Genomic DNA, 27,753 nt, shown 5'->3' with positions numbered 1-27,753 from the left:
GTGTTTTTTAAAAAAATGTTATACCAACTAGATTATAAAGACAAATTTCATAGAGGACCAAAATGAAGATTGTTGTTGACTTCTTGTCATAAAGAATACACACCAAAGGACAATGAAACAATAAGTTTAAAATGCTGAAATAAAACCTGTCTATCAAGAACTATATACAGATAAAATATTCTTCAAAATTAAAGTGAAGTAAATTTTATTTTCCTTCAGAAAAGTAAGAGCTTAGAGAATTCATTGCCAGAGAATTCACGTCTTTCCTATAAGAAATGTTAAAGGAAAATGACACCAGATGGATACTTGAGTCTACAGAAAGGAATGAAGATTGCTGGGAATAGTAAATATGTGTTTAAATATAAAAAAGCTTGTTTTCTTCTTTTAAGCTGTTTAAAAGATAACAGCTTACAGTAATTTAAGCTTTCACTTTACCTATAGTTCTTAATTTTATGAAATGAATACATACTGCATAAAAAAACCTGAAAGTAAAACTACACATACTAAATTGGCCATTTTACAAACTGGCTATTCAGTGAATTAGCTTTCAGCAAACTGTCCAGTTGGTAAATTATTTTCAGTAACTGATTTTCAGGCAACTGGCATAAGTCATTTAAAAGACATAATTGACATGATTTAATTATGATGGAGAGGAGGAAGCAAGCAGAAAAATGGCGCCATATTCTGATCAGGGTAATGCGGCAGGAGCCACTTTAGAGGGAAAATAAGTTTTCAGTGTGTTGAATTGTAAGTGTCTATGGGACATTCAGGTGGAGATGTGCAGTGGGTTGCTGGTGTTATAGGTGTAAAATCCCACCTAGAAATATAGATTGGACTTTCAATACATTCAGTGTGAGCAAGTGGATGAGATGGCTCAGAAAAAGTGAATAGGACAAGAGGAAAGAAGTTGAGGATCTGTTGTCATTAACATTTATGGACAGGTGAATAAGGAACCTTGAAGGAGAATGAAAATAAGTGGCCAGAACTTGAAGGAAAGGTGGAAAGTTAAGGTGTCTTGAAAATGAAGTTGTCAATGGTATCGAGTACATCTGATGCAATTCATGAATGATATTGTGACACAGACAAGTCAGTTTTAATTGTTGCTATGCTGTAGAGAGGGGAACACCAGAAAAGAGAACTTAGCATCTTGTTCAAGGCAGTACAGTCAGGATTAGTTCAAGGCAGTACAGTCAGTAAAATTAGATTTGGCTCCTTCCACAGCAACACATCCCTTCTAGATGTGAGCTAGCCACCAGAATAAAGTTGTTGGGAAAAGGCTTTGTAAAGTTCTGAAACACTTTTTAGAGAAAAAGTGTGGCTTTCATTTTCAGTAAAGGTCTATAAATTGCATTTAATCCCTTCAATCTTTGTTTTCTATTTGTCTAATACTTCTGTTTTTAGAAACACTTTTTCTTGTTCATGGAGATGTTTTTTTGTGTTAAGAATCATTTCCCTGCTCCAGCATATTAAGCCACACACTTTGGACTTGAGATGATGTTAGTTTTTTCCCTAATTAATCCCCTTTTTATGTCAGTTCACCTCATAATCTTGATTTATCTTTCACCCTTGGGAAATTGCAGATTTTATAGTATTGTACAGGCAGATTTTCCTTATAAGATAGTACATTTGTTCCTGAAATGTAAAGCTTAAGATAAAAATTTGTTTTGAAGACCTTTGAGGCATTACTTGTAACAAAGATGAGCCCTGAGGAAGCTCCATAACCAAATTCTTTCATTATTTCTGTGGTAAGTTTCTTTCCTTTAATTTTAAATTGAAGGATAATTGCTTTACCATGCTGTGCTAATTTCTGCTATACAACCACATGAATCAGCCATATGTATACAGATATCCCCTCCCAATGGGCTTCCTCCCACATCCCCCATCAACCCCTCTAGGTCATCACAGAGCACTGAGCTGAGCCCCTTGTGCTCTGCAGGAGCCTCCCATTAGCCGTCTGTTACACACAGTAGTGTACACATGTCAGTCCCACTCTCTCAGTTCATCCCACCCTCTCCTTCCCTCACTGTTCACTAAGTCCACACTCTACATCTGGGTCTATTCTTGCCCTACAAATAGCTTCATCAGTACCATTTTTCTAGATTCCATATATACATATGCATTAATATAGTATATATATATTTTCTCTTTTTGGCTTACTTCACTCTGTTTGACAGACTCTAGGTTCATCCACATCACTACAACTGACACAATTTTGTTTCTTTTATAGCTGACTAACAGGCATCCGGTCCCATCACTTCATGGCAAGTAGATGGAGAAACAATGGAAACAGTGACAGACTTCATTTCCTTGAGCTCCAAAAATCACTGAGATGGTGACTGCAGCCTTGAAATTAAAAGACACTTGCTCCTCAGAAGAAAAACTATGACAAACATAGACAGTATATTAAAAAGCAGAGACATTACTTTGCCAACAAAGGTCCATCTAGCCAAAGCTATGGTTTTTCCAGTAGTCGTGTATAGGTGTCAGAGCTGGACCATAAAGGAGACTGAGAGGTGAAGGATTGATGCTTCTGAATTGTGGTGTTGGAGAAGACTCTTGAGAGTCCCTTGAACTGCAAGGAGATCAAGCCAGTCAATCATAAAGGAAATCAGCCCTGAATATTCTTTGGAAGGACTGATGTTGAAGCTGAAGCTCTAATACTTTGACCATCTTATGTGAAGAATCAACTTATTGAAAAACACATTATTGCTGGAAAATATTGAGGGCAGGAGGGGAAGGGAGCAGCAGAGGATGAGATGGTTGGATGACATTACTGACTCAATGAACATGGGTATGAGCAAACTTCTGGAGATAGTAAAGGACAGGGGAGACTGGTGTGTTGCAGTCCATGGGGTCACAAAGAGGTGGACATGACTTGGCAACTCAGCAACAACAATATTCCATTGTATATATGTAGCACATCTTCTTTATCCATTCCTCTGCTGATGGACATCTAGGTTGCTTCCATGTCCTGTCTAGTGTAAATAGTGCAGTAACGAACACTGGGGTTCAGTTCAGTTCAGTTCAGTCACTCAGTTGTGTCTGACTCTTTGCAACCCCATGGACTGCAGCACACTAGGCCTCCCTGTCCATCACCAACTCCTGGAGTTTATTCAAACTCATGTCCATTGAGTCAGTGATGCCACCCAACCATTTCATCCTCTGTCATCCCCTTCTCCCATCTTCAATCTTTCTTAACATCCGTGTCTTTTCCAATGAGTCAGTTCTTCGCATCAGGGGGCCAAAGTGTTGGAGTTTCAGCTTCAACATCAGTCCTTCCAAAGAACACCCAGGACTGATCTCCTTTAGGATGGACTGGTTGGATCTCTTTGCAGTCCAGGGTACTCACAAGAGTCTTCTCCAACATCACAGTTCAAAAGCATAAATTCTTCAGCACTCAGTTTTCTTTATAGTCCACCTGTCACATCCATACATGACTACTGGAAAAACCATAGCTTTGACTAGACAGACCTCTGTTGGCAAAGTAACGTCTCTGTCTTTTAATATGTTGTCTAGGTTGGTCATAACTTTTCTTCCAAGGAGCAAGTGTCTTTTAAGTTTATGGCTGCAGTCACCATCTGCAGTGATTTTGGAGTCCTCAAAAATAAAGTTTGTCATTGTTTCCACTGTGTATTTTGAATTATGGTCTTCACAGGGAATATGCCAAGTAGTGGGACTGCTGGGTCATAGGATAGTTCTATTCCAGGTTTAAGGAATCAACATAATGTCCTTCATAGTGACTATATCAATTTCCATATATAGTTTCTTCCACAAGCACCTCAACTTTGAAAATCTCATCTACAGTCACACATCATCTGACATCATTCAGTAAAACATCAATGCTAGTGCATTGAGACTTTAATGATAATTTTTGACAAGGCAGAAGTTTATGTTGAGAAGTAGAAGACACACTAGACAAAAGCCAACCAAAGAGGAAGAACAAATTTGGATGTATCCCTGGATTAGGAAACTGATCTATGAGGATTCATCCTGAGAACTTGAGAAGCTAGAAAGTCAATAGAGAGAAGCACTTGATTGAAAGTGGTTGGAAGGTAGGGACAGCCAAAGGGAATTTTAATTGAGAGAAAAGTTGCTTCTGACAGATGCTGAGATGAAGTACTTGACAGAGACCTTTGCTACCACTAGACTTACAGCCTATGAGAAGATAAGGGCAGAGAATCACAGAAATCTTCTTTCTTGTTTGCTGGACAGTGCAGTTATTCCTAGAATGAATGAAATATGAATACACTATTAAATGAAATGGAAAAGCGAAAGTGTTAGTTGCACAGTTTTGTCTGACTCTTTGCAACCGTAGGGACTGTAGCCCATGAGGCTCCTTTGTCCATGGGATTTACCAGGTGGGAATATTGGAGTGGGTTTCCATTTCCTTCTCCAGGAGATTTTCTTAACGCAGGGATTGAACGATTGAACCTGGTTTACTTGCATTACAGATGGACTCTTTACTGTCTGAGCCACCTGGGAAATGTATCTTACTGTAAATTATAATAGATAGCCCTTAGTGTTAATTGTTTCTTGATATACTCACTTTTGTTAAAGTCATTTCATATTTATTTGTTACTTTCCCCAAAATTGCCAGATTTCAGAAGGCAGGGACCCTGCTTTAAGGATTCCAGTGACCCTCAACAAGAGGAAGTTTAATCTAGTGATTATATATAGGGACCTAAATTTAGACAGATCCAGGCACGTGGGCTCTGAAATACATTGTCTCTGTGAGCAACTTACCTTAATAAAGAATATCATTATTATGAGAAATAGAATATATGTGCATAATGTTTTCAATCTTGGCAGCCAGAAACTATAAAGGGTCTTTGTTAGGCACAGTAATGGATATTCAAGAAATGGTAATAACAGTCATTTTTCACAATGATTTTTTTCTTAATTATACCAGATAACTGTTTGTTGAAAGGAACTGTCTCTAAAGACCAAAGCAAGTAATATCAAGGGTATAAACAAACATTTCTATCCCTGGGAAAGTAATCTCTCAGGAAATGGTCTTGAGGGAGTCTCTGAATAATCAAGTCACTGAGATCCACAATCCTAATAAAACTCCCTATTCTCCTGTTATCCACTAGTCAGGAAAAGGCATGGCCTCCTTCCTTGTAGCTGGAGGGGTTTTGAGCAAACCAATGATTGGAAACATGCTCTTCAAAGCAGAATGAGATACAAGATAAATCAGAGATTCTGATTCTTAGGACCAGATAGGGAGGAGAGAGTTCTGAGCTCAAAGCAGCCATCTTCAATTCACTATGGTCATTTTCTTTCCCAGGACAATTGTGGACAAGAAACAGTGGAATATGGCATTACAGCTCTAAACTAAAGGAAGGTGAGTACGTGCTTGGCCCTGGTCAGTCATATAACACGGTGGTTACCAGTGCAAACTGTGAGTCAGACTGCCCAAGTTCACCTTCTGGCAGCTACTCAGTAGTTTTAGGGCTGAGTTTTGGGTGAGTTACTTAACTCAGCTTTCTCATCTGCAAAATGCGAATAATAGTATTGTCACATAGCTCTTAGTACAAAGCCCCACAGAGTAGCCACTTAAATAAGTGCTAGCTTGAAACAATTATCATTAACCCTAAAGCCACTAGAGACAGGAGATCCTGGAAAAATACAAGATCTCCTTCTTTATTTGTCAACACTGACCGAGAGATGGTAGCTCTGAGAAGTCACAGTGTCTTCTGCTAGTCAAGGGGAAGTCCCCAGTGTCAAACAGAAGTAGGAGAGACAGGGCACAGAAAATGGACTGACTTGAAGACCTAAAAGACATCTCTTATTTTTGAATGAACTGGAATATGAATATATGTCTGCTTCTTCTAGAAGTGCCAGCAGTCACTCTGGAGGCAAAGTCTAACCTCTTTATTGTTCTCTGGAAGTTCAAGTCACTTAGCTATTAAAGTAGATCCATAGCAAACAGTAGAAACCTTCCCCCTACACAAAATCTCAAATGTCTTGGTGGATTCCATTCTCAAGAATGGGAGGTGGGTACTGGGAGGGTGGTAGTGGTGTTTCTCTCAAAATGGTTCTCTTTTCTTTACCCCATGGACCAGTTTATCTCCAGGGGAGAATGGGAGCTGAGAACTCTTCAGTGACAGAATTCATCCTCGCAGGCTTAACAGACCAGCCAGGACTGCAGATCCCCCTCTTCCTCCTGTTTCTAGGTTTCTATGTGGTCACCGTAGTGGGGAACCTGGGCTTGATAACGCTGATTGGGTTGAACTCACGCCTGCACATCCCTATGTACTTCTTCCTCTTCAACCTCTCCTTAATAGACTTCTGTTACTCCACTACCATCACTCCCAAAATGCTGATGAGTTTTGTCTCAAGGAAGAACACCATCTTGCACGCAGGGTGTTTGACTCAACTGTTTTTCTTCTGCTTCTTTGTCATCTCTGAGTCCTTTGTCCTGTCAGCGATGGCATATGACCGCTATGTTGCCATCTGTAAGCCACTGGTGTACACAGTCACCATGTCTCCTAAGGTCTGTTTACTGCTTTTGTTGGGTGTGTATGTGATGGGGTTTTCAGGGGCCATGGCCCACACAGGAAGCATAGCAACTCTAATCTTCTGTGCTGACAACCTCATCAATCATTTTGTGTGTGATATCCCTCCTCTCCTTGAGCTGGCTTGCAATAGCTCTTATGTGCACGAACTGGTGGTCTTCATAGTTGTGACCATTGTTATTGGAATGGTCACTGCCACCATCTCCATCTCTTATGCTCTAATCCTCTCCAGCATTCTCCGCATTCATTCCACTGAGGGCAGGTCCAAAGCTTTCAGTACATGCAGCTCCCACATAATTGTGGTTTTCCTTTTCTTTGGTTCTGGGGCTTTTGTGTATCTCAAACCACCTTCTGTTTTGCCCCTTGACCAAGGGAAAGTGTCCTCCCTGTTCTATACCATTGTGGTGCCCATGTTAAATCCACTGATATATAGTTTGAGGAACAAGGATGTCAAAGCTGCCCTGAGGAAAACTTTGGGAAAAAATAATTTCTTGAGAAAGGAGTAGTATTTGAAGAAGTGGATAAAATGTTTTGTTTATTAGCCTGTATGTGTTTTCAATGAAGGGTGTAAGTTCCATTTTTTTCCCTCTCTTTTAAAAAAAATATTTATTTATTTTTAATATAAACTTATTTATTTTAATTGGAGGTTAATTACTTTACAATATTGTATTGGTTTTGCCATACATTAACATGTATCTGCCACAGGTATACACGTGTTCCCCATCCTGAACCCCCCTCCCTCCTCCCTCCCTGTACCATCCCTCTGGGTCACATCAGTGCACCAGCCCCAAGCATCCAGTATCATGCATTGAACCTGGACTGGTGACTCATTTCATATGTGATATTATACATGTTTCAGTTTGTGTCTGGATGTGCAACTAACACTTTCACTTTCACTTTGGGCTTCCCAGGGGGCGATAGTGGTAAAGAACACAACTGCCAATGCAGGAGACATAAGAGATGCATTAGATCCCCTGGAGGAGGGCATAGCAAGCCACTTCAGTATTCTGTTTTAAAAATTAATCTATTTATTTTAATTGCAGGCTAATTACTTTACAACAATGTGGTGGGTTTTGGCCATACATTGACATGAATCAGCCACAGGTGTACATGTGTCCCCCCATCTTGATCCTCCCTTCAACCTCCCTCCCCATCCCATCCCTCTGGGTTGTCCCAGTGAACTGGCTTTGAGTGCCATGTTTCACGCATCAAACTTGGACTGGTCATCTATTTCATATATGGCAATATACATGTATCAATGTTATTTTCTAAAATCATCCCACTCTCACATTCTCCCAGGGTCCAAAAGTCTGTTTTTTATATCTGTGTCTCTTTTGCTGTCTCACATGTAGGGTCATTGTTACCATCTTTCTAAATTCTACATATATGCATTAATAAATTATATTGGTGTTTTTCTTTCTGACTTACTTCACTCTGTATAATAAGCTCCAGTTTCATCCACCTCATTAGAACTGACTCAAATGCGTTCTTTTTAATGGCTGAGTAATACTCCGTTGTGTGTATGTACCACAGCTTTCTTATCCATTCATCTGCTGATGGACATCTAGGTTGCTTCCATGTCTTAGCTATTGTAAACTGTGCTGTGATAAACATTGGGGGTACATGTGTCTCTTCAATTCTGGTTTCCTTGGAGTGTGTGCCCAGAAGTGGGATTGCTGTGCTTATGGCAGTTCTATTTCCAGTTTTTAAAGGAATCTCCACACTGTTCTCCATAGTGGCTGTACTAGTTTGCATTCCCACCAACAGTGTAAGAGGGTTCCCTTTTCTCCACACCCGTTCCAGCATTTATTGTTTGTAGACTTTTTGATAGCATCCATTCTGACCAGTATGAGATGGTACCTCATTGTGGTTTTGATTTGCATTTCTCTGATAATGCCCACTCCAGTATTCTTGCCTGGAGAATCCCATGGACAGAGGAGCCTGTTGGGCTACAGACCACGGGGTTGCAAAGAATTGGACACGACTGAAGTGAGTGAGCACTGAGTGTTTGGTTCAGATCTATTTCCCCTGCCCCTTGACCCACCCTGAATATTCTAATATTATTTTATGCATATGCTCTACAATCATAGATCATTTAAACTTGAATGGGTCTTATAAACCATTTAATCTAGTTTCCTCATTTAAAAGACTTGGAGACTTAGAAATATTACATATGTTTTCCAGGGCCACAGAACTGGTGCCACAGCTGGGACTGGAATCCAGGCCTTGAATTTCAATCTACTTCGTTTTCCTCTGTGCCATGTATTCTTGCATTATTTCCTTATTGCCCTTGCAGATTTCATTTTGAAAGTATGATATATCAGTACATTAAAATCTGACTGTAGTTAGTTATTATTATTTTTTAATTTAAATTTATTTATTTTAATTGGAGGCTAATTACTTTACAATATTGTATTGGTTTTGCCATACATTAACATGAATCTGCCACGGGTGTACATGTGTTCTCCATCCTGAACCCCCCTCCCACCTCCTTTCCTGTACCATCCCTCTGGGTCATCCCAGTGCACCAGCCCCAAGCATCCTGTATTCTGCATCGAACCTGGACTGGCGATTCATTTCTTATATGATATTATACATGTATCAATTCCATTCTCCCAAATCATCCCACCCTATCCCTCTCCCTCTCCCACAAAGTCCAAAATACTGTTCTATACATCTGTGTCTTTTTGCTGTCTCGCATACAGGGTTATCTTTCAGTTCAGTTCAGTTCAGTCGCTCAGTCGTGTCCGACTCTTTGTGACTCCCTGAATCGCAGCATGCCAGGCCTTCCTGTCCATCACCAACCCCTGGAGTTCACTCAGACTCACATCCATCAAGTCAGTGGTGCCATTCAGCCATCTCATCCTCTGTCGTCCCCTTCTCCTCCAGCCCCCAGTCCCTCCCAGCATCAGAGTCTTTTCCAATGAGTCAATTCTTTGCATGAGGTGCCCAACCATCTTTCTAAATTCCATATGTATGCGTTAGTATACTGTATTGGTGTTTTTCTTTCTGGCTTACTTCACTCTGTATAATCGGCTCCAGTTTCATCCATCTCATCAGAACTGATTCAAATGAATTCTTTTTAACGGCTGAGTAATACTCCATTGTGTATATGTACCACAGCTTTCTTATCCATTCATCTGCTGATGGACTTCTAGGTTGTTTCCATGTCCTGGCTATTATAAACAGTGCTGCGATGAACATTGGGGTACATGTGTCTCTTTCAATTCTGGTTTCCTCGGTGTGTATGCCCAGAAGTGGGATTGCTGGGTCATAAGGTAGTTCTATTTGCAATTTTTTAAGGAATCTCCACACTGTTCTCCATAGTGGCTGTACTAGTTTGCATTCCCACCAACAGTGTAGGAGGGTTCCCTTTTCTCCACACCCTCTCCAGCATTTATTGCTTGCAGATTTTTGGATCGCAGCCATTCTGACTGGTGTGAAGTGGTACCTCATTGTGGTCTTGATTTGCATTTCTCTAATAATGAGTGATGTTGAGCATCTTTTCATGTGTTTGTTAGCCATCCGTATGTCTTCTTTGGAGAAATGTCTATTTAGTTCTTTGGCCCATTTTTTGATTGGGTCATTTATTTTTCTGGACTTGAGCTGCATAAGTTGCTTGTATATTTTTGAGATTAGTTGTTTGTCAGTTGCTTCATTTGCTATTATTTTCTCCCATTCAGAAGGCTGTCTTTTCACCTTGCTTATATTTTCCTTTGTTGTGCAGAAGCTTTTAATTTTAATTAGATCCCATTTGTTTATTTTTGCTTTTATTTCCAGCATTCTGGGAGGTGGATCATAGAGGATCCTGCTGTGATTTATGTCTGAGAGTGTTTTGCCCATGTTCTCCTCTAGGAGTTTTATAGTTTCTGGTCTTACATTTAGATCTTTAATCCATTTTGAGTTTATTTTTGTGTGCTGTGTTAGAAAGTGATCTAGTTTCATTCTTTTACAAGTGGTTGACCAGTTTTCCCAGCACCACTTGTTAAAGAGATTGTCTTTACTCCATTGTATGTATATTCTTGCCTCCTTTGTCAAAGATAAGGTGTCCATATGTGTGTGGATTTATCTCTGGGCTTTCTATTTTGTTCCACTGATCTATATGTCTGTCTTTGTAGCCACAGTCATCAAAACATATGAGCTTTTCTTTGGGAAGCTTCTCTTCCTTTGGGAAAAAGGGAACTTTGAATGTGTGGCTTGTTTGCCATTTAGATCAAAGTTATAAAACTGAGAGTGCTGGGGGAAGTTTTGCTTTATTCAATATGCAACAGGGAATGAGAATTGAATTCAGGAGAGCTTCTGAATGTGTGGTTTGTGTGCCTGGTGAATGAGGTGACTAAGACCCTTTCAAAAGATACCAGAGGAAGCATCAATTTGTGAGCCTTGTAATGGAGTTGGTTTTGTAGTAATCTGGTAAGCTCAGTTGATAGTTGTGTGACTTTAAGAAATTACTCAATGTCTTTAAATATTAATTTCTCTGTTTTTGAAAGTGAGATAATGGTCTTGACTTCATGAGATTTTGAGAGAATTAAAGCCAGGCACTTAATAAATCTTAGTTCCTTTCCTGCTGGAACTCTTTCACCTTTTTGTCAACACTTCCTTTGCTTTTTGCACGACCTGTAGCATATGACTTAACCTTTCAAGAACTTCCTTATTCAAGAGAAAAATGGACTCTTTTCTAATTTTCATTTTAAAATTATATTTTGTGTGCATGCTTAGTTGTTCATTTCTGTCCAACTCTTTGCAACTCCCTGGACTGTAGCCTGCCAGGCTCCTCTGTCCATGAAGTTTTCCAGGCAAGAATACTAAAGTGGATTGCTATTTCCTATATTAAATGTTATTAAAATACAGTAAAAACATTTTGACCAAGTAATTCTTGCACATGGTAAACAATTAAACGACACAAGTGGAGGTTTTGCAGGACGATATGTCTGCTTTCCCTCTAGTTATTCCACCCCTCAATTCTCCTTAGAAGCAACAGTTGTTGTTATTCCTTATGAATATGTCTATATTCAAACATATATCTTTGTATATTTATATATAATATACATATATACATATAGGCATATCCACCAGACAAGATGCACCACAATGATCTTGTAGACATGTGAGCAACAAATAATCATTGCTGTACACCAATGAGATTTTGTGAGACTCTTATATAGCAACAGCTAACTGATACACTTCACCATTCAGAGATCAGGAAATGAGGACCTTATCTGGAGTACAACATTTTCTTCCAGTGTGATCATGCTCTGTATGTCATGTTATAAAATATTGTTGGAATTCTTATTATAATGGGAGCATTTATTTATCAGTAAATATTTTTGAATCATACTTTTTCACGGGTTTCATCATGTACCTATGTCTTTAAAAATCTTTCTTTTATTTTTAAGAATTAAAATTGTGTCAGGCTCTCCAATGTTTTATTATTATAAATAATGCTATAATTATTAGTTTGCTTTAAAATTTTGTCTAGACTTCTGATTATTTCCTCAGGAGAGACAATGGAATATTTATTTCTCAGCCATTATAAAGAATGCAATAATGCCATTTGCAGCAACATTGATGGACCTAGAGATTATCTTACAAGTGAAGCAAGTCAAATTGAAAGATAAATATTATATGATATCAATTATATGTGGAATCTTAGATATAATACAAATAAATTCCCTTACAGAAAGGTATAGACTCATGGACATAGAAACAAACTTATGGCTACCAAGGGGTAAGAGGGAAGGGATAAATTAAGAGTTTGGGATTAGCACACATAAACTCCTATATTTAAATAGATAAATCAGAAGGCCCTATTATATAGCACAGGGAAGTACATTCAATATTTATGGCTTTCCCAGTGACTCAGTGGTAAAGAACCCACGTGCAATGCAGGAGACACAGGAGATTCGGGTTTAATCCCTGGGTTGGGAAGATTCCCTGGAGAAGGGAATAGATACCCACTCCAATGTTCTTGCCTGGAGACTTTCAGGAGTATGTTGTTTAATTTCCACATATTTGTGAATTTTCTGGCTTTCCTCATGTTACTGATTTCTAGTTTCATGCAAATGTGGATAAAAAGATGCTTTGTATGATTTCAGCCTTTTAAAATTTCCTAGGGCTTCTTTATGAACGATCATGTGATATATCCTAGAAAATGTTCTGTGTGCATTTGACAAGTACTCCACTGCTGTGGGATGGTATATTCTGTAGATGTCTGTTAGGACAATTTAGTCTAAAGCATAGTTCAACTTTGACATTTCCTTTTTATTTTTTTTGTCTGGGTGATCTATCCAGTATTGGCAGTGGGGTGTCATAGCCATGTATTCTTTTTGTATTGTTGTCAATGTCTCCCTTCAGATCTGTTAGTATCTGATTAATATATTTAGATGCTTGGATATTTAGTGCATATAATTTATGGCTTTATATTCCCTTGATGAAGTATCCCCTTGTCATTATATAATGACAATTTTTTGTCCCTGTGATCATTTTAAATTTGATGTCTACTTTGTCAGATATAAGTATTGCTACCATTGTTCTTTTGTTTTTCACTTGCATAAAGTATCTTTTCCCTTCCTTTCACTTTGACTCCATGTGTGTCAGTAAACCTGAAGTGAGTCTCTTACAAGAATCATATAGTTGAGTTTTTTAATCCATCCAGTTACTCTCTGCCTTTTGATAGGGGAATTTAATTCATTTACATTAAGAGTAATAGTTGATAGTTAACAACTTACTAATGATATCTTATTGTTTTCTGGCTATTTTGTAGCTCTTTTGTACCTTTTCTCCTCTCTGGCTACTTTCCTTTTTGAATAATTTTCCATATTGATGTACTTTGACTCCCTTCTTTTTATCTTTTGTGTATCTCTTAGGTTTTTGCTTTGTGGTTACTTGAGGCATATGTAAAACATTTTATAGCTATAACAATCTATTTTATGCTGATAGCAACTTAAGTTCAATTGTGTACAAAAACTTTACCTTTTACTCTCTCCCCTGCTGACACAGCTTAGTTCTTTTCATATTGTATATCCATTAGTATATTGTATATCAGTAACATGAAATTAAAAGTTGCTTTCTTCTTGGAAGGAAAGCTATGACAAACCTAGACAACATATTAAAAAGCAGAGAAGAATTAAAGAATAAGCATACAGAGACAAACAGCACAATTACTGAAATTAAAAATACCCTAGAAAGAATCAGTAGCAGAATATCTGAAGCAGAAGAACAAGTCAGTGAGCCGGAAGACAAAATGGTAGAAGTAACTTATGAAGAGCAGAATAAAGTAAAAAGAATGAAAGGAACTGAGGATAGTTTCAGAGGCCTCTGAGGCAATATCAAATGCACCAACCTCGAATTATAGGGGTCCCAGAAAAAGAAGAGAAAAAGAGGGTATGAGAAAATTTTTGAAGAGATTATAGTTGAAAATTTCCCTAACATGGAAAAGGAAATTGTTAATCAAGTCCAAGAGGCACAAAGAGTCCCATACAGGATAAACCCAAGGAGAAACATGCCAAGATACACACCAATCAAACTAACAAAGACTAAACACAAAGAAAGAATATAAAAAGCAGCCTGGGAGAAGCAACAAGTAACATACAAGGGAAACCCTATGTACTTAACAGCTGATCTTTCAGCAGAAACTCTGCAGGCCAGAAGGGAATGGCAGGATATATTTGAGGTTGAGTTCAGTTCAGTTCAGTTGCTCAGTCGTGTCCGACTCTTTGTGATCCCATGAACCACAGCACGCCAGGCCTCTCTGTCCATCACCAACTCCCGGAGTCCACCCAAACCCATGTCCATCGAGTCGGTGATGCCATCCAACCATCTCATCCTCTGTTGTCCCCTTCTCCTCCTGCCCTCAATCGTTCCCAGCATCAGGGTCTTTTCCAATGAGTCAGCTCTTCACACCAGGTGGTCAAAGTATTGGAGTTTCAGCTTCAACATCAGTCCCTCCAATGAACACCCAGGACTGATCTCTTTTAGGATGGACTGGTTGAATCTCCTTGCAGTCCAAGGGACTCTCAAGAGTCTTCTCCAACACCACAGTTCAAAAGTATCAATTCTTCGGTGCTCAGCTTTCTTTATAGTCCAACTCTCACATTCATACATGACCACTGGAAAAACCATAGCCTTGACTAGACGGACCTTATTTCTGGGCTTTCTATCTTGTCCCATTGATCAATATTTCTGTTTAAAGTACTGAAAGGGAATAATCTACAAATAAGATTACTGCAAGGATCTCATTCAAAATTGATGGAGAAATAAAGAAATAAAAAGATTTTCAGACAAGCAAAAGTTGAGAATTCAGTACTACCAAACCAGCTTTACAACAAATGTTAAAGGGACTTATATAGTCCAGAAATACAAGAGAAGAAAAAAGACCTCAAAATCAACCCCAGATAATTAAGAAAATGGCAATAGGAACATACATGTCAATAATTACTTTAAATGTAAATAGATTAACTCCTCCAACCAAAAGACATAGACTGGCTGAATGGATACAAAAACAAGACCCATATATATGTTGTCTACAAGAAACCCACTTCAGACCTAAAGACACATATAGACTGAAAGTGAGAGAATGGAAAAATATATTCCATGCAAATGGCAATCAAAAGAAACCTGGAGGAGCAATCCTCATACCAGACAGGATAAACCTTAAAATAAAGAAGATTACAGAGATAAGGAAGGACAGTACATAATGATCAAGGGATCAATCCAAGAGAAAGACATAATAATTTTAAATATCAATGTATGGCAAAAACCTATACAATATTGTAAAGTGATTAGCCTCCAATTAAAATAAATGAATTAAAAAATTATAAATATCTATGCAGGAGCACCTCAATACAGGAGACAAACACTAACAGACATAAAAGGAGAAATTGAAAACAACACAATAATAGTAGGAGATTTTAACATCCCACTCAAACCAATGGACAGATCATCAAAATAGAAAATTAATAAGGAAACACAATTCTTAAATGATACATTAGATGAGATGTGTCTCATTGATATCTTTGGACATTCCATTCAAATGCAGAATACACCTTCTTCTCAAGTGCACATGGAACATTCTCCAGGATAGATCACATCTTGAGTCACAAATCAAAACTCAGTAAATTTAAGAAAATTGCAATCATATCAAGCATCTTCTCTGACCACAATACTATGAGACTAGATATCAATTACAAGAAAAAAAGTGTAATTTTTTTGTAAAATCTTCCTGCCTGTTACCCTCTCAGAATGGTTCTATTGAAGTTACTATAGCTTAGAATCAACTGGATAAGCTGCGGGATTCCCCTGTGCCTTTGTAAAAGAGCATATTAACATATTGAAAGATAAAAACCATATGATAATCTCAATCAGTGCAGAAAAAGCCTTTGACTAAATTCAGCACACATCTATGCTTAAAACTCTTCAAAAAAAATGGGCATAGAAGGAACCTACCTCAACATGGGAAAGGCCATATATGATAAGCCTACACCAAACATTATTCTCAATGGTGAAAAACAGAAAGCATTCCCCTTAAGATCAGGAACAAGACAAGGGTGTCCACTTTTGCCACTATTATTCAAAATAGTTCTGGAAGTTCTAGCTACAGCAATCAGAGAAGAAAAAGAAAAAAAAGGAATCCAGGTTGGAAAAGAAGATGTAAAGCTCTCACTGTTTCCAGATGATATGATACTGTATATAGAAAACCCTAAATATAGTATCAGAAAATTACTAGAGCTAATCAGTGAATTTAGCAAAGTTGCAGGATACAAAATTAATACACAGAAATCACTTGCATTTCTATATGAAAAGTCAGAAAGAGAAATTAAGGAATCTATCTCATTCACCATTTCAACAAAAAAATTAAATATCTAGCAATAAACCTACCTAAGGAGATAAAGAACTGTACACAGAAAATTATAAGACACTAATGTAAGAAGTCAAAAATCATATAAAGAGATGGATAGATATCCCATGTTCCCAGGTAGGAAGAACCAATATTGTAAAAATGTGGTACATATACACAATGGAGTATTACTCAGCCGTTAAAAAGAATTCATTTGAATCAGTTCTGTTGAGATGGATGAAACTGGAGCCGATTATACAGAGTGAAGTAAGCCAGAAAGAAAAACACCAATACAGTATACTAACACATATATATGGAATTTAGGAAGATGGCAATGACGACCCTGTATGCAAGACAGGGAAAGAGACACAGATGTGTATAACGGACTTTTGGACTCAGAGGGAGAGGGAGAGGGTGGGATGATTTGGGAGAATGACATTCTAACATGTATACTATCATGTGAATTGAATCGCCAGTCTATGTCTGACGCAGGATACAGCATGCTTGGGGCTGGTGCATGGGGATGACCCAGAAAGATGTTATGGGGAGGGAGGTGGGAGGGGGGTTCATGTTTGAGAATGCATGTAAGAATTAAAGATTTTAAAATTTTAAAAATTAAAAAAAGAAAAAAAATTGTAAAAAAAAAAAATGACTATATGACCAAACACAATCTAGAGATTCAATGTGATCCCTATCAAATTACAAATGGCATTTTCCACAGAATTAGAACAACAACAACAAAAACATCACAATTCATATGGAAACACAAAAGATCCTGAGTAGCCAAAGCAGTCTTGAGAAAGAAGAATGAAGCTGGAGGAATCAACCTTCCTGACTTCAGATTATACTACAAAGCTACAGTCATCAAGACAGTATGGTACTGGCACAAAAACAGAAATATAGACCAATGGAAAAAGATAGAAAGCCCAGAAATAAACCCATGCACCTATGGGTACCTTATTTTGACAAAGGAGGCAAAAATACATGATGGGGCAAAGAGAGCCTCTTCAATAAATGGTGCTGGGAAAACTGGAAAGCTACATATAAAAGAATGAAATTAGAACACTTCCTAATACCATACACAATGATAAACTCAAAATGGATTGAAGACCTAAATGTAAGACCAGACAATATAAAGCTCTTAGAGGGAAACATAGGCAGAACACTCGGTGGCATAAATCAAAGCAAGATCCTCTATGACCCACCTCCTAGAGTAATGGAAATAAAAACAAAAGTAAACATGTGGGACCTGATTAAACTTAAAAGCTTTTGCACAGCAAAGGAAATTATAAGCAAGGTGAAGAGAGAACCCTTAGAATGGGAGAAAATAATAGCAAATGAAACAACTGACAAAGGATTAATTTCCAAAATATACAAGCAGCTCATACAACTCAATGCCAGAAAAACAAACAACCCAATCAAAAAGTGGGTAAAAGACCTAAACAGAAATTTCTCTGAAGAAGACACACAGATGGCTACCAAGCACATGAAAAGATAGTCAACATCACTCATTATTAGAGAAATGCAAATTAAAACTACAGGGAGATATCACCTCACACCAGTCAGAATGGCCATCTGCAAACAACAAAAGCTGGAGAGGGGGTGGAGAAAAGGGAGGACTCTTGCACTCTTGCTGGGAATGTAAACTGATACAGCCACTATGGAAGATGATATTGAGATTCTTTAAAAAACTAGGAATAAAACCACCATATGACCAAGCAATAACACTCCTAGGCATATACCCTGAGGAAACCAAAATTGAAAAAGACACATGTATCCCATTGTTCATTGCAGCACTATTTACAATAGCTAGAACATGGAAGTAATATAGATGTCCATTGACAGATGAATGGATAAAGAAGTTGTACATATACACAATGGAATATTACTCAGTCAAAGAAGGAACATCTTTGAGTCAGTTCTAGTGAAGTGGATGAACCTAGAACCTATTATACAGAGTGAAATAAGTCAGAAAGAGAAAGATAAATATCATATTCTAATACATATATATGGAATTTAGAAAATGGTATGAAGAATTTATTTACAGGGTGCAATAGAGAAACAGAATAGAGAATAGACTTATTGACATGGGGAGAGGGGAGGAGAAGGTGAGATGGATGGAAAGAGTAACGTGGAAAGTTACATTACCATACGTAAAATAGATAGCTAATGGGAATTTGCTGTATGGTTCAGGAAACTCAAACAGGGGCTCTGTAAAAACGTAGAGGGGTGCAATGGGGAGGGAGATGGGAGGGAAGCTCAAAAGGGAGGGGATATGTGTATACCTATGGCTGATTCATGATTTCATGTTTGACAGAAAACAACACAATTCTGTAAAGCAATTATCCTTCAATAAAAAGGATATAAATTAAAAAAAGAAGATATACAGGTTGCCAATAAGCATATGAAATGATACCGCATATCACTCATCATCAGTTCAGTTCAGTCGCTCAGTCGTGTCCGACTCTTTGCGACCCCATGAATCGCAGCACACCAGGCCTCCCTGTCCATCACCAACTCCTGGAGTTCACTCAGATTCACATCCATCGAGTCAGTGATGCCATCCAGCCATCTCATCCTTGGTCATCCCCTTCTTCTCCTGCCCCCAATCCCTTCCAGCATCAAAGACTTTCCCACTGAGTCAACTCTTCACATGAGGTGGCCAAAGTCCTGGAGTTTCAGCTTTAGCATCATTCCTTCCAAAGAAATCCCAGGGCTGATCTCCTTCAGAATGGACTGGTTGGATCTCCTTGCAGTCCAAGGGACTCTCAAGAGTCTTCTCCAACACCACAGTTCAAAAGTATCAATTCTTTGGTGCTCAGCCTTCTTCACAGTCCAACTTTCACATCCATACATGACCACAGGAAAAACCGTAGCCTTGACTAGACGGACCTTGGTCAGCAAAGTAATGTCTCTGCTTTTGAATATGCTATCTAGGTTGGTCATAACTTTTCTTCCAAGGAGTAAGTGTCTTTTAATTTCATGGCTGCAGTCACCATCTGCAGTGATTTTGGAGCCCCCCCCTCCCAAAAGTCTGACACTGTTTCCACTGTTTCCCCATCTGTTTGCCATGAAGTGATGGGACCGGATGCCATGATCTTCCTTTTCTGAATGTTGAGCTCGAAGCCAACTTTTCACTCTCCTCTTTCACTTTCATCAAGAGGCTTTTAGTTCCTCTTCACTTTCTGCCATAAGGGTGGTGTCATCTGCATATAAACTGCAAATTAAAACAATAATGAGATATCATTATATAACTATTAGAATGACCAAAATCAAGAACACTGAAAACACCATGTGGCTGGCAAGAATGCAGAGTAACAGGAACACTTATTCATTGCTGGTGGGAATGGAAAATAGTATAACCTAGAGTAACAGGCAAATTTGGCTTTTGAGTACAGAATGAAGCAAGGCAAAGGCTAATAGAGTTCTGCCAAGATAGCACATTGGTCATAGCAAACACACTCTTCCAACAACACAAGAGAAAACTCTACACATGGACGTCACCAGATGGTCGATACCAAAATCAGATTGATTATATTCTTTGCAGCCAAAGATGGAGAAGCTCTATACAGTCAGTAAAAACAAGACTGGGAGCTGACTGTGGCTCAGATCATGAACTCCTTATTGCAAATTTCAGACTTAAATTGAGGAAAGCAGGGAAAACCACTAGACCATTCCGGTATGACCTAAATCAAATCCCTTATGACTATACAGAGGAAGTGAGAAATAGATTTAAGGGACTAGATCTGATAGAATGTCTGATGAACTATGGACGGAGGTTCGTGACATTGTACAGGAGACAGGAATCAAGATCATCCCCAAGAAACAGAAACACAAAAAAGCAAAATAGCTGTCTCAGGAGGCCTTAAAAATAGCTGTGAAAAGAAGGGAAATGAAAAGCAAAGGAGAAAAGGAAAGATATACCCATTTGAATGCCGAGTTCCAAAGAATAGCAAGGAGAGGTAAGAAAGCCTTCTTCAGTGGTCAATGCAAAGAAATAGGGGAAAACATTAGAATGGGAAAGACTAGAGATCTCTTCAAGAAAATTAGAGATACCAAGGGAACATTTCATGCAAAGATGGGCTCAATACAGAGCAGAAATAGTAGGGATCTAACAGAAGAGATCCAACCAGTCCATTCTGAAGGAGATCAGCCCTGAGATTTCTTTGGAAGGAATGATGCTAAAGCTGAAACTCCAGTACTTTGGTCACCTCATGCAAAGAGTTGACTCATTGGAAAAGACTCTGATGTTGGGAGGGATTGAGGGCAGGAGGAGAAGGGGACGACAGAGGATGAGATGGCTGAATGGCATCACTGACTCGATGGACGTGAGTTTGAGTGAACTCTGGGAGTCGGTGATGGACAGGGAGGCCTGGTGTGCTGCAATTCATGGGGTCGCAAAGAGTCGGGCACGACTGAGTGACTGAACCGAAGTGAACTGAACAGAAGCAGAAGACATTAATAGGTGGCAAGAATACGCAGAAAAACTATACTAAAAAGAGCTTCACGACCCAGATAATCACAATGGTGTGATCACTCACCTAGAGCCAGACATCCTGGAATGTGAAGTCAAGTGGGCCTTAGAAAGCATCACTACGAACAAAGCTAGTAGAGGTGATGGAATTCCAGTGGAGCTGTTTCAAATCTTGAAAGATGATGCTGTGAAAGTGCTGCACTCAATATGCCAGCAAATTTGGAAAACTCAGCAGTGGCCACAGGACTGGAAAAGGTCAGTTTTCATTCCAATCCCAAAGAAAAGGAATGTCAAAGAATGCTCAAACTACCGCACAATTGCATTCATCTCACACGCTAGTAAAGTAATGCTTAAAATTCTCCAAGCCAGGCTTCAGCAATACATGAACCGTGAACTTCCAGATGTTCAAGCTGGTTTTAGAAAAGGCAGAGGAACCAGACATCAAATTGCCAACATCCACTGAATCATGGAAAAAGCAAAAGAGTTCCAGAAAAATATCTATTACTGCTTTATTGACTATACCAAAACCTTTGAGTGTGTGAATCAGAACAAATTGTGGAAAATTTTGAAAGAGATGGGCATACCAGACCACCTGACCTGCTTCTTGAGAAACCTGTATGCAGGTCAGGAAGCAATTGTTAGAACTGGACGTGGAACAACAGACTGGTTCCAAATAGGAAAGGGAATACGTCAAGGCTGTATATTATCACCCTGCTTATTTAACTTCTATGCAGAGTACATCATGAGAAATGCTGAGCTGGAGGAAGCACAAGTGGAATCAAGATTGCCAGGAGAAATATCAATCACCTCAGATATGCAGATGACACCACCCTTATGGCAGAAAGTGAAGAGGAGCTAAAGAGCCTCTTGATGAAAGTGAAAGAGGAGAGTGAAAAAGTTGGCTTAAAGCTCAACATTCAGAAAACGAAGATCATGGCATCTGGTCCCATCACTTCATGGCAAATAGATGGGGAAACAGTAGAAACAGTGTCAGACTTTATTTTTCTGGGCTCCAAAATCACTGCAGATGGTGACTGCAGCCATGAAATTAAAAGACGCTTACTCCTTGGAAGAAAAGTTATGACCAACCTAGATAGTATATTCAAAAGCAGAGATATTTCTTTGCCAACAAAGATCCATCTAGTCAAGGCTATGGGTTTCCAGTGGTCATGTATGAATGTGAGAGTTGGACTACAAAGAAAGCTGAGCACCGAAGAATTGATGCGTTTGAACTGTGATGTTGGAGAAGACTCTTGAGAGTCCCTTGGATTGCAAGGAGATCCAACCAGTCCATCCTAAAGGAGATCAGTCCTGAGTGTTCATTGAAAGGACTGGTGTTGAAGCTGAAACTCCAATATTTTGACCACCTCATGCGAAGAGCTCACTCATTGGAAAAGATCCTGATGCTGGGAGGGATTGGGGGCAGGAGGAGAAGGGGATGACAGAGGTTGAGATGGTTGAATGGCATCACTGACTCGATGGTCATGGGTTTGGGTGGACTCCAGGGGTTGGTGATGAACAGCGAGGCCTGGTGTGCTGCGGTTCATGGGGTTGCAAAGAGTTGGACATGACTGAGCGAATGAACTGAACTGAATAACCACTTTGGAAGAGAGCTTGGCAATTTCTTATAAAGCTAAACATACTGTTATAATACTCAATTCAGAACCTGGGGTTCTTGGTATATATATAAAAGAGTTGAAAATGCTGTCCACACGAAACCTGCACAGAGGTGTTTATAGCATCTATATTTTATTGTCCCAACTTGAAAGTAACCAAGATAGACTTCAGTTGAGAAATGGATAAATAAACTGTGATAAATCCAGACAATGGAATATTCAGTTCAGTTCAGTCGCTCAGTCGTGTCTGACTCTTTGCGACCCCATGAATTGCAGCACGCCAGGCCTCCCTGTCCATCACCAACTCCTGGAGTTCACTCAGACTCACGTCCATTGAGTCCGTGATGCCATCCAGCCATCTCATCCTCGGTCATCCCCTTCTCCTCCTGCCCCTAGTCTCTCCCAGCATCAGAGTCTTTTCCAATGAGTCAACTCTTCACATGCGGTGTCCAAAGTACTGGAGCTTCAGCTTTAGCATCATTCCTTCCAAAGAAATCCCAGGACTGATCTCCTTCAGAATGGACTGGTTGGATCTCCTTGCAATCCAAGGGACCCTCAAGAGTCTTCTCCAACACCACAGTTCAAACGCATCAATTCTTCAGCGCTCAGCCTTCTTCACAGTCCAACTCTCACATCCATACAAGAGCACAGGAAAAACCATAGCCTTGACTAGATGTACCTTAGTTGGCAAAGTAATGTCTCTGCTTTTGAATATACTATCTAGGTTGGTCATAACTTTTCTTCCAAGGAGTAAGCGTCTTTTAATTTCATGGCTGCAGTCACCATCTGCAGTGATTTTGGAGCCCAGAAAAATAAAGTCTGACACTGTTTCTACTGTTTCCCCATCTATTTGCCATGAAGTGATGGGACCAGATGCCATGATCTTCGTTTTCTCAATGTTGAGCTTTAAGCCAACTTTTTCACTCTCCTCTTTCACTTTCATCAAGAGGCTCTTTAGCTCCTCTTCACTTTCTGCCATAAGGGTGGTGTCATCTGCATATCTGAGGTGATTGATATTTCTCCTGGCAATCTTAATTCCAGTTTGTGTTTCTTCGAGTCCAACGTTTCTCATGATGTACTCTGCATATAAGTTAAACAAGCAGGGTGACAATATACAGCCTTGACATACTCCTTTTCCTATTTGGAACCAGTCTGTTGTTCCATGTCCAGTTCTAACTGTTTCTTCCCTACCTGCATACAGATTTCTCAAGAGGCAGGTCAGGTGGTCTGGTATGCCCATCTCTTTTAGAATTTTCCATAGTTTATTGTGATCCACACAGTCAAAGGCTTTGGCATAGTCAATGAAGCAGAAATAGATGTTTTTCTGATACTCTCTTGCTTTTTCCATGATCCAGCAGATGTTGGCAATTTGATCTCTGGTTCCTCTGACTTTTCTAAAACCAGCTTGAATATCAGGGAGTTCATGGTTCATGTATTGCTGAAGTCTGGCTTGGAGAATTTTGAGCATTACTTTACTAGCATGTGAGATGCATGCAATTGTGTGGTAGTTTGAGCATTCTTTGGCATTACCTTTCTTTGGGATTGGAATGAAAACTGATCTTTTCCAGTCCTGTGGCCACTGCTGAGTTTTCCAAACTTGCTGGCATATTGAGTGCAGCACTTTCACAGCATCATCTTTCAAGATTTGAAACAGCTCCACTGGAATTCCATCACCTCCACTAGCTTTGTTCATAGTGATGCTTTCTAAGGCCCACTTGACTTCACATTCCAGGATGTCTGGCTCTAGATTAGTGATCACATCATCATGATTATCTGGGTCGTGAAGATCTTTTTGTACAGTTCTTCCATGTATTCTTGCCACCTCTTCTTAATATCTTCTGCTTCTGTTAGGTCCAGACCATTTCTGTCCTTTATCAAGCCCATCTTTGTGTGAAATATTCCCTTGGTATCTCTAATTTTCTTGAAGAGATCTCTAGTCTTTCCCATTCTGTTGTTTTCCTCTATTTCTTTGCATTGATCTCTGAAGAAGGCTTTCTTATCTCTTCTTGCTATTCTTTGGAACTTTGCATTCAGATGCTTATATCTTTCCTTTTCTCCTTTGCTTTTCTCCTCTTTTCTTTTCACAGCTATTTGTAAGGCCTCCCCAGACAGCCATTTTGCTTTTTTGCATTTCTTTTCCATGGGGATGGTCTTCATCCCTGTCTCCTGTACAATGTCACAAACCTCAGTCCATAGTTCACCAGGCACTGTATCTATCAGATCTAGTCCCTTAAATCTATTTCTCACTTCCACTGTAGTGCTAAAGAAAGAACTATTAAGACATGAAAAGACATAGAGAAAACTTAAATCCATATTACTAAGTGAAAGAAACCAACTCTGTAACAGTTTTGAAAGTGCTAAACTATGGATCAGTAAGGAGGTCAGTGATGGCCAGAGTTCTGGGGGAGAAAAGATTGGGTAGGTAGATCAGAGAGGAGTGTTAGGATAGTGAAACTACTCTGTATGATACTATAATGGTCATGGAAATAATCAATATATGTTATTATACATTTGTCCAAACCTATAAAATGACATACTGACTATACATGTATTATGGGCATTGGGTGATGATGAAGTGTTAGTGTAGATTCATCAATTGTGATGATTGTACTGCTTGCATGGGGGCTGCTGTCAATGCAGGAGAGTGTGCATGAGTGGTGGGCAGAGAATATATGGGAAATACATGCCATCTGCTTACTTTTGCTGTGAGCTTAAGACTTTTCTAAAAAAAAAAACCTGTTAAAAATAGGAAGAAAAATATCTGAAAATTTAGTTACCTGTATTAAATTCTTTCTGCTTAAGAAATTTAGAATTGTTCATTTTTCTGCATCATTATGAAATACTGTATCTAAAATAATTAAAAAGACAGAGGACTGATAATTAGCTTAGTATTATTAAAAAACTATAAATGATAATGAAAAGAATGCCCTCAAATATTTGCAGTGCAAGGCAACTAATTCTCTAACTCATTGTTTTCAGTCAAATGGTGAAAGACATTTTGACCAGGTCAACTGGTTTACTGAATCATATAGGCAGAGATTGCAGAATGTTATTTAGTGTGGAGAAAAGACAACAAGGATGTATAATATTCCTTGGATGTCTGGATGCTGTGGGAAGATAATGGAAAGAAAAGTTAGACATTGGAAGTTTATAATTATGCTAAGAATAGCAGGATACACAGAGATACTGTCGGCCAAGAGAGGGTGGATGATGATCTATCAGTGTGAATCTCAGTGTTAATTGTTTAGCAGCTATGTTATCTGAGTTTACTTAACTCAAAGTTTCCTCATCTGAGAAATGAACTAATTCCATCAAACACTTAGATGTTGGCCTAGCATCCATGAATGTGAGATGTGATGGTGATAATTCAGTGATCATCCTGATGGTGATAGTAATAACTGAGTGAAGGGACCATTTAAATAATCATGGCAGAAATGGAGATCAGACACATGGGTCAAGAGTACTTGGTTACTTTCCCTGTGTATTAACTGTCATATTAAGCTTAAAAAACTGCCCATTAAAGTTTTGCCTCTACAGAGGAAAAGGAGGGGAAATAAATTTTCAGCTGAAGGACATTGTAGGAAAATAATAATTGTGGCAGGTATAAGGACACAGTAAAAGTATAATAAAAGAGAAAAGTGGGATAAATCTGGGTGAGAAAGAGACTATTTGCTATTTCTTATGACTTCTGAATTGATCTCTATTTGTCTGTGTACTCTAAAGGGTTAGTAAGGGAAAAATCAATGGATAGCTCTCTGACAAAATGTGGTCCACTGGAGAAGGGAATGGCAAACCACTCCAGTATTCTTGCCATAAGAACCCCATGAACAGTATGGAACTCATTGCTAGATGTTCTAAACTTATGCTGTAATCAAGATGCATGTTTTCAGTTCAGTTCAGTTCAGTTCAGTTCAGTTGCTCAGTCGTGTCCGATTCTTTGCGACCCCATGAATCGCAGCACGCCAGGCCTCCTTGTCCATCACCAACTCCTGGAGTTCACTCAGATTCACGTCCATCGAGTCGGTGATGCCATCCAGCCATCTCATCCTCTGTCGTCCCCTTCTCCATGTTTACCAGAAGGCAAAGCATAAATAAACCAACCAACCAAATAATTGATCTCAAACAAAACAAACACCACTTGAAACCAGAAAAATTCAAGCAGAGTAAGACAGGAGAGATGTGAGAGGGAGAAAGGGAATTGGAAAAAATTAGCAAATACATTCAATAAATCATATTGATAAGTGGTTGTTCTTCCATTATATGTATGTAAATTTTTACAGGGCTTCTCCTCTATATTTCTCTACCAATTTTCAATCTGAAAAAGAATAATGACATTTGCACCCAAAGAGTTTTCTCCTTAGTGTTTTCTGCGTGGCAGCCTTCACTTCCTTATTTCTCAAGCTGTAAATTAAGGGGTTCAGCATGGGTATCCCTGTGGTATAGAACAGGGAAACCACATTCTCCTGGGCCAGGGAACTGCCTGTGGGGGATTTTAAGTACAAGAATGTGGTAGATCCATAAAACAATCCGACAGCTGCAAGATGGGAGCTGCATGTACTGAAGGCTTTGGACCTTCCCTCTGTGGAGTGGATACGGAGGATGCTGGAGAGAATAAAAGCATAGGAAACAAAGATTGTTAAGCTGGTGACTATGATGTTAAATCCAGCCAAAAAGAAAGTTGTTATTTCAATATGATAGGTGCTGGAGCAGGAGAGCTTCATGAGTGGGACAACATCACAGAAGTAGTAACTGATGAGGTGCTCACAGTAGGATAGTTTTAACATAAGGCCAATTTCTATGGTTGAGCCAATGAGCCCCATGGTATAGACTGCAGCCACCAGGAGGGTGCAGACTCCATGAGACATGATGATGTTGTAAAGCAGAGGTCTACAAATGGCAACATAGCGGTCATAGGCCATCACTGTCAGCATGTAACACTCAGCAATGACAAACACAATGAAGAAGTAGAACTGGGCCATGCACCCTGCATAGGAGATGGTGTTCTTCTCTGACACAAAGTTCACCAACATCTTAGGGGTGATGACAGAGGAGTAACAGAGATCTAATAGTGACAGACTGCTGAGAAAATAGTACATGGGTGTATGAAGCTGAGCATTCAGACAAATCAGTGTTATCACACCCAGGTTCCCTATCATGGTGACTGAGTAGATCCCAAGGAAGAGGAAGAAGAAGGGTAGTTGGAGCTCTGGCTGATTTATTAAACCTCCAAGAATGAACTCTGTCACTGTGGAGTGGTTTTGTGCAGCCATTCTCCTCTGGTTGGCAGCTCTGCAGAAAAAAGAAATAAGA

At 39.1% G+C, this 27,753-nt stretch overlaps 3 protein-coding genes across 5 annotated transcripts in view; 2 read left to right on the top strand and 1 right to left on the bottom strand.

Annotated features, from left to right (window-relative positions):
- The window catches only part of LOC101105957 (olfactory receptor 8B8-like), a 95,627-nt gene that overhangs the window by 44,509 nt on the left and 23,365 nt on the right, over positions 1 to 27,753 (top strand). For both annotated transcript variants that reach the window (XM_060404240.1, XM_060404241.1), the window contains one exon: positions 5,288 to 5,344. The gene's annotated coding sequence lies outside the window, so the exon portion shown is untranslated. The remainder of the gene's footprint in view (positions 1 to 5,287; positions 5,345 to 27,753) is intronic.
- On the top strand, positions 6,083 to 7,024 carry LOC101115664 (olfactory receptor 8B12-like). The gene has a single exon (XM_004019818.1). It carries the CDS (start codon positions 6,083 to 6,085, stop codon positions 7,022 to 7,024), a length of 942 nt encoding a protein of 313 aa, XP_004019867.1.
- The window catches only part of LOC101115413 (olfactory receptor 8A1-like), a 183,699-nt gene continuing 168,704 nt past the window's right edge, over positions 12,759 to 27,753 (bottom strand). Inside the window, exon 2 of one of the 2 annotated variants that reach the window (XR_009597919.1) lies at positions 12,759 to 19,570. Coding sequence is in view for 1 of the 2 variants with exons in the window: in XM_060404242.1 (XP_060260225.1) it covers positions 26,754 to 27,713 (960 nt within the window). In the remaining variant the exon portion in view is untranslated. Of the gene's footprint in view, positions 19,571 to 22,559; positions 27,733 to 27,753 lie in introns of those variants that run through there. The other variant, XM_060404242.1, reaches the window with a different exon arrangement.

The sequence above is a fragment of the Ovis aries genome, chromosome 21 (assembly GCF_016772045.2).
Source record: "Ovis aries strain OAR_USU_Benz2616 breed Rambouillet chromosome 21, ARS-UI_Ramb_v3.0, whole genome shotgun sequence".
NCBI classification, from domain to species: Eukaryota; Metazoa; Chordata; class Mammalia; order Artiodactyla; family Bovidae; genus Ovis; species Ovis aries.
Note: the sequence above shows the minus strand (reverse complement) of the source record. Positions and strands in the feature narration are given on the sequence as shown.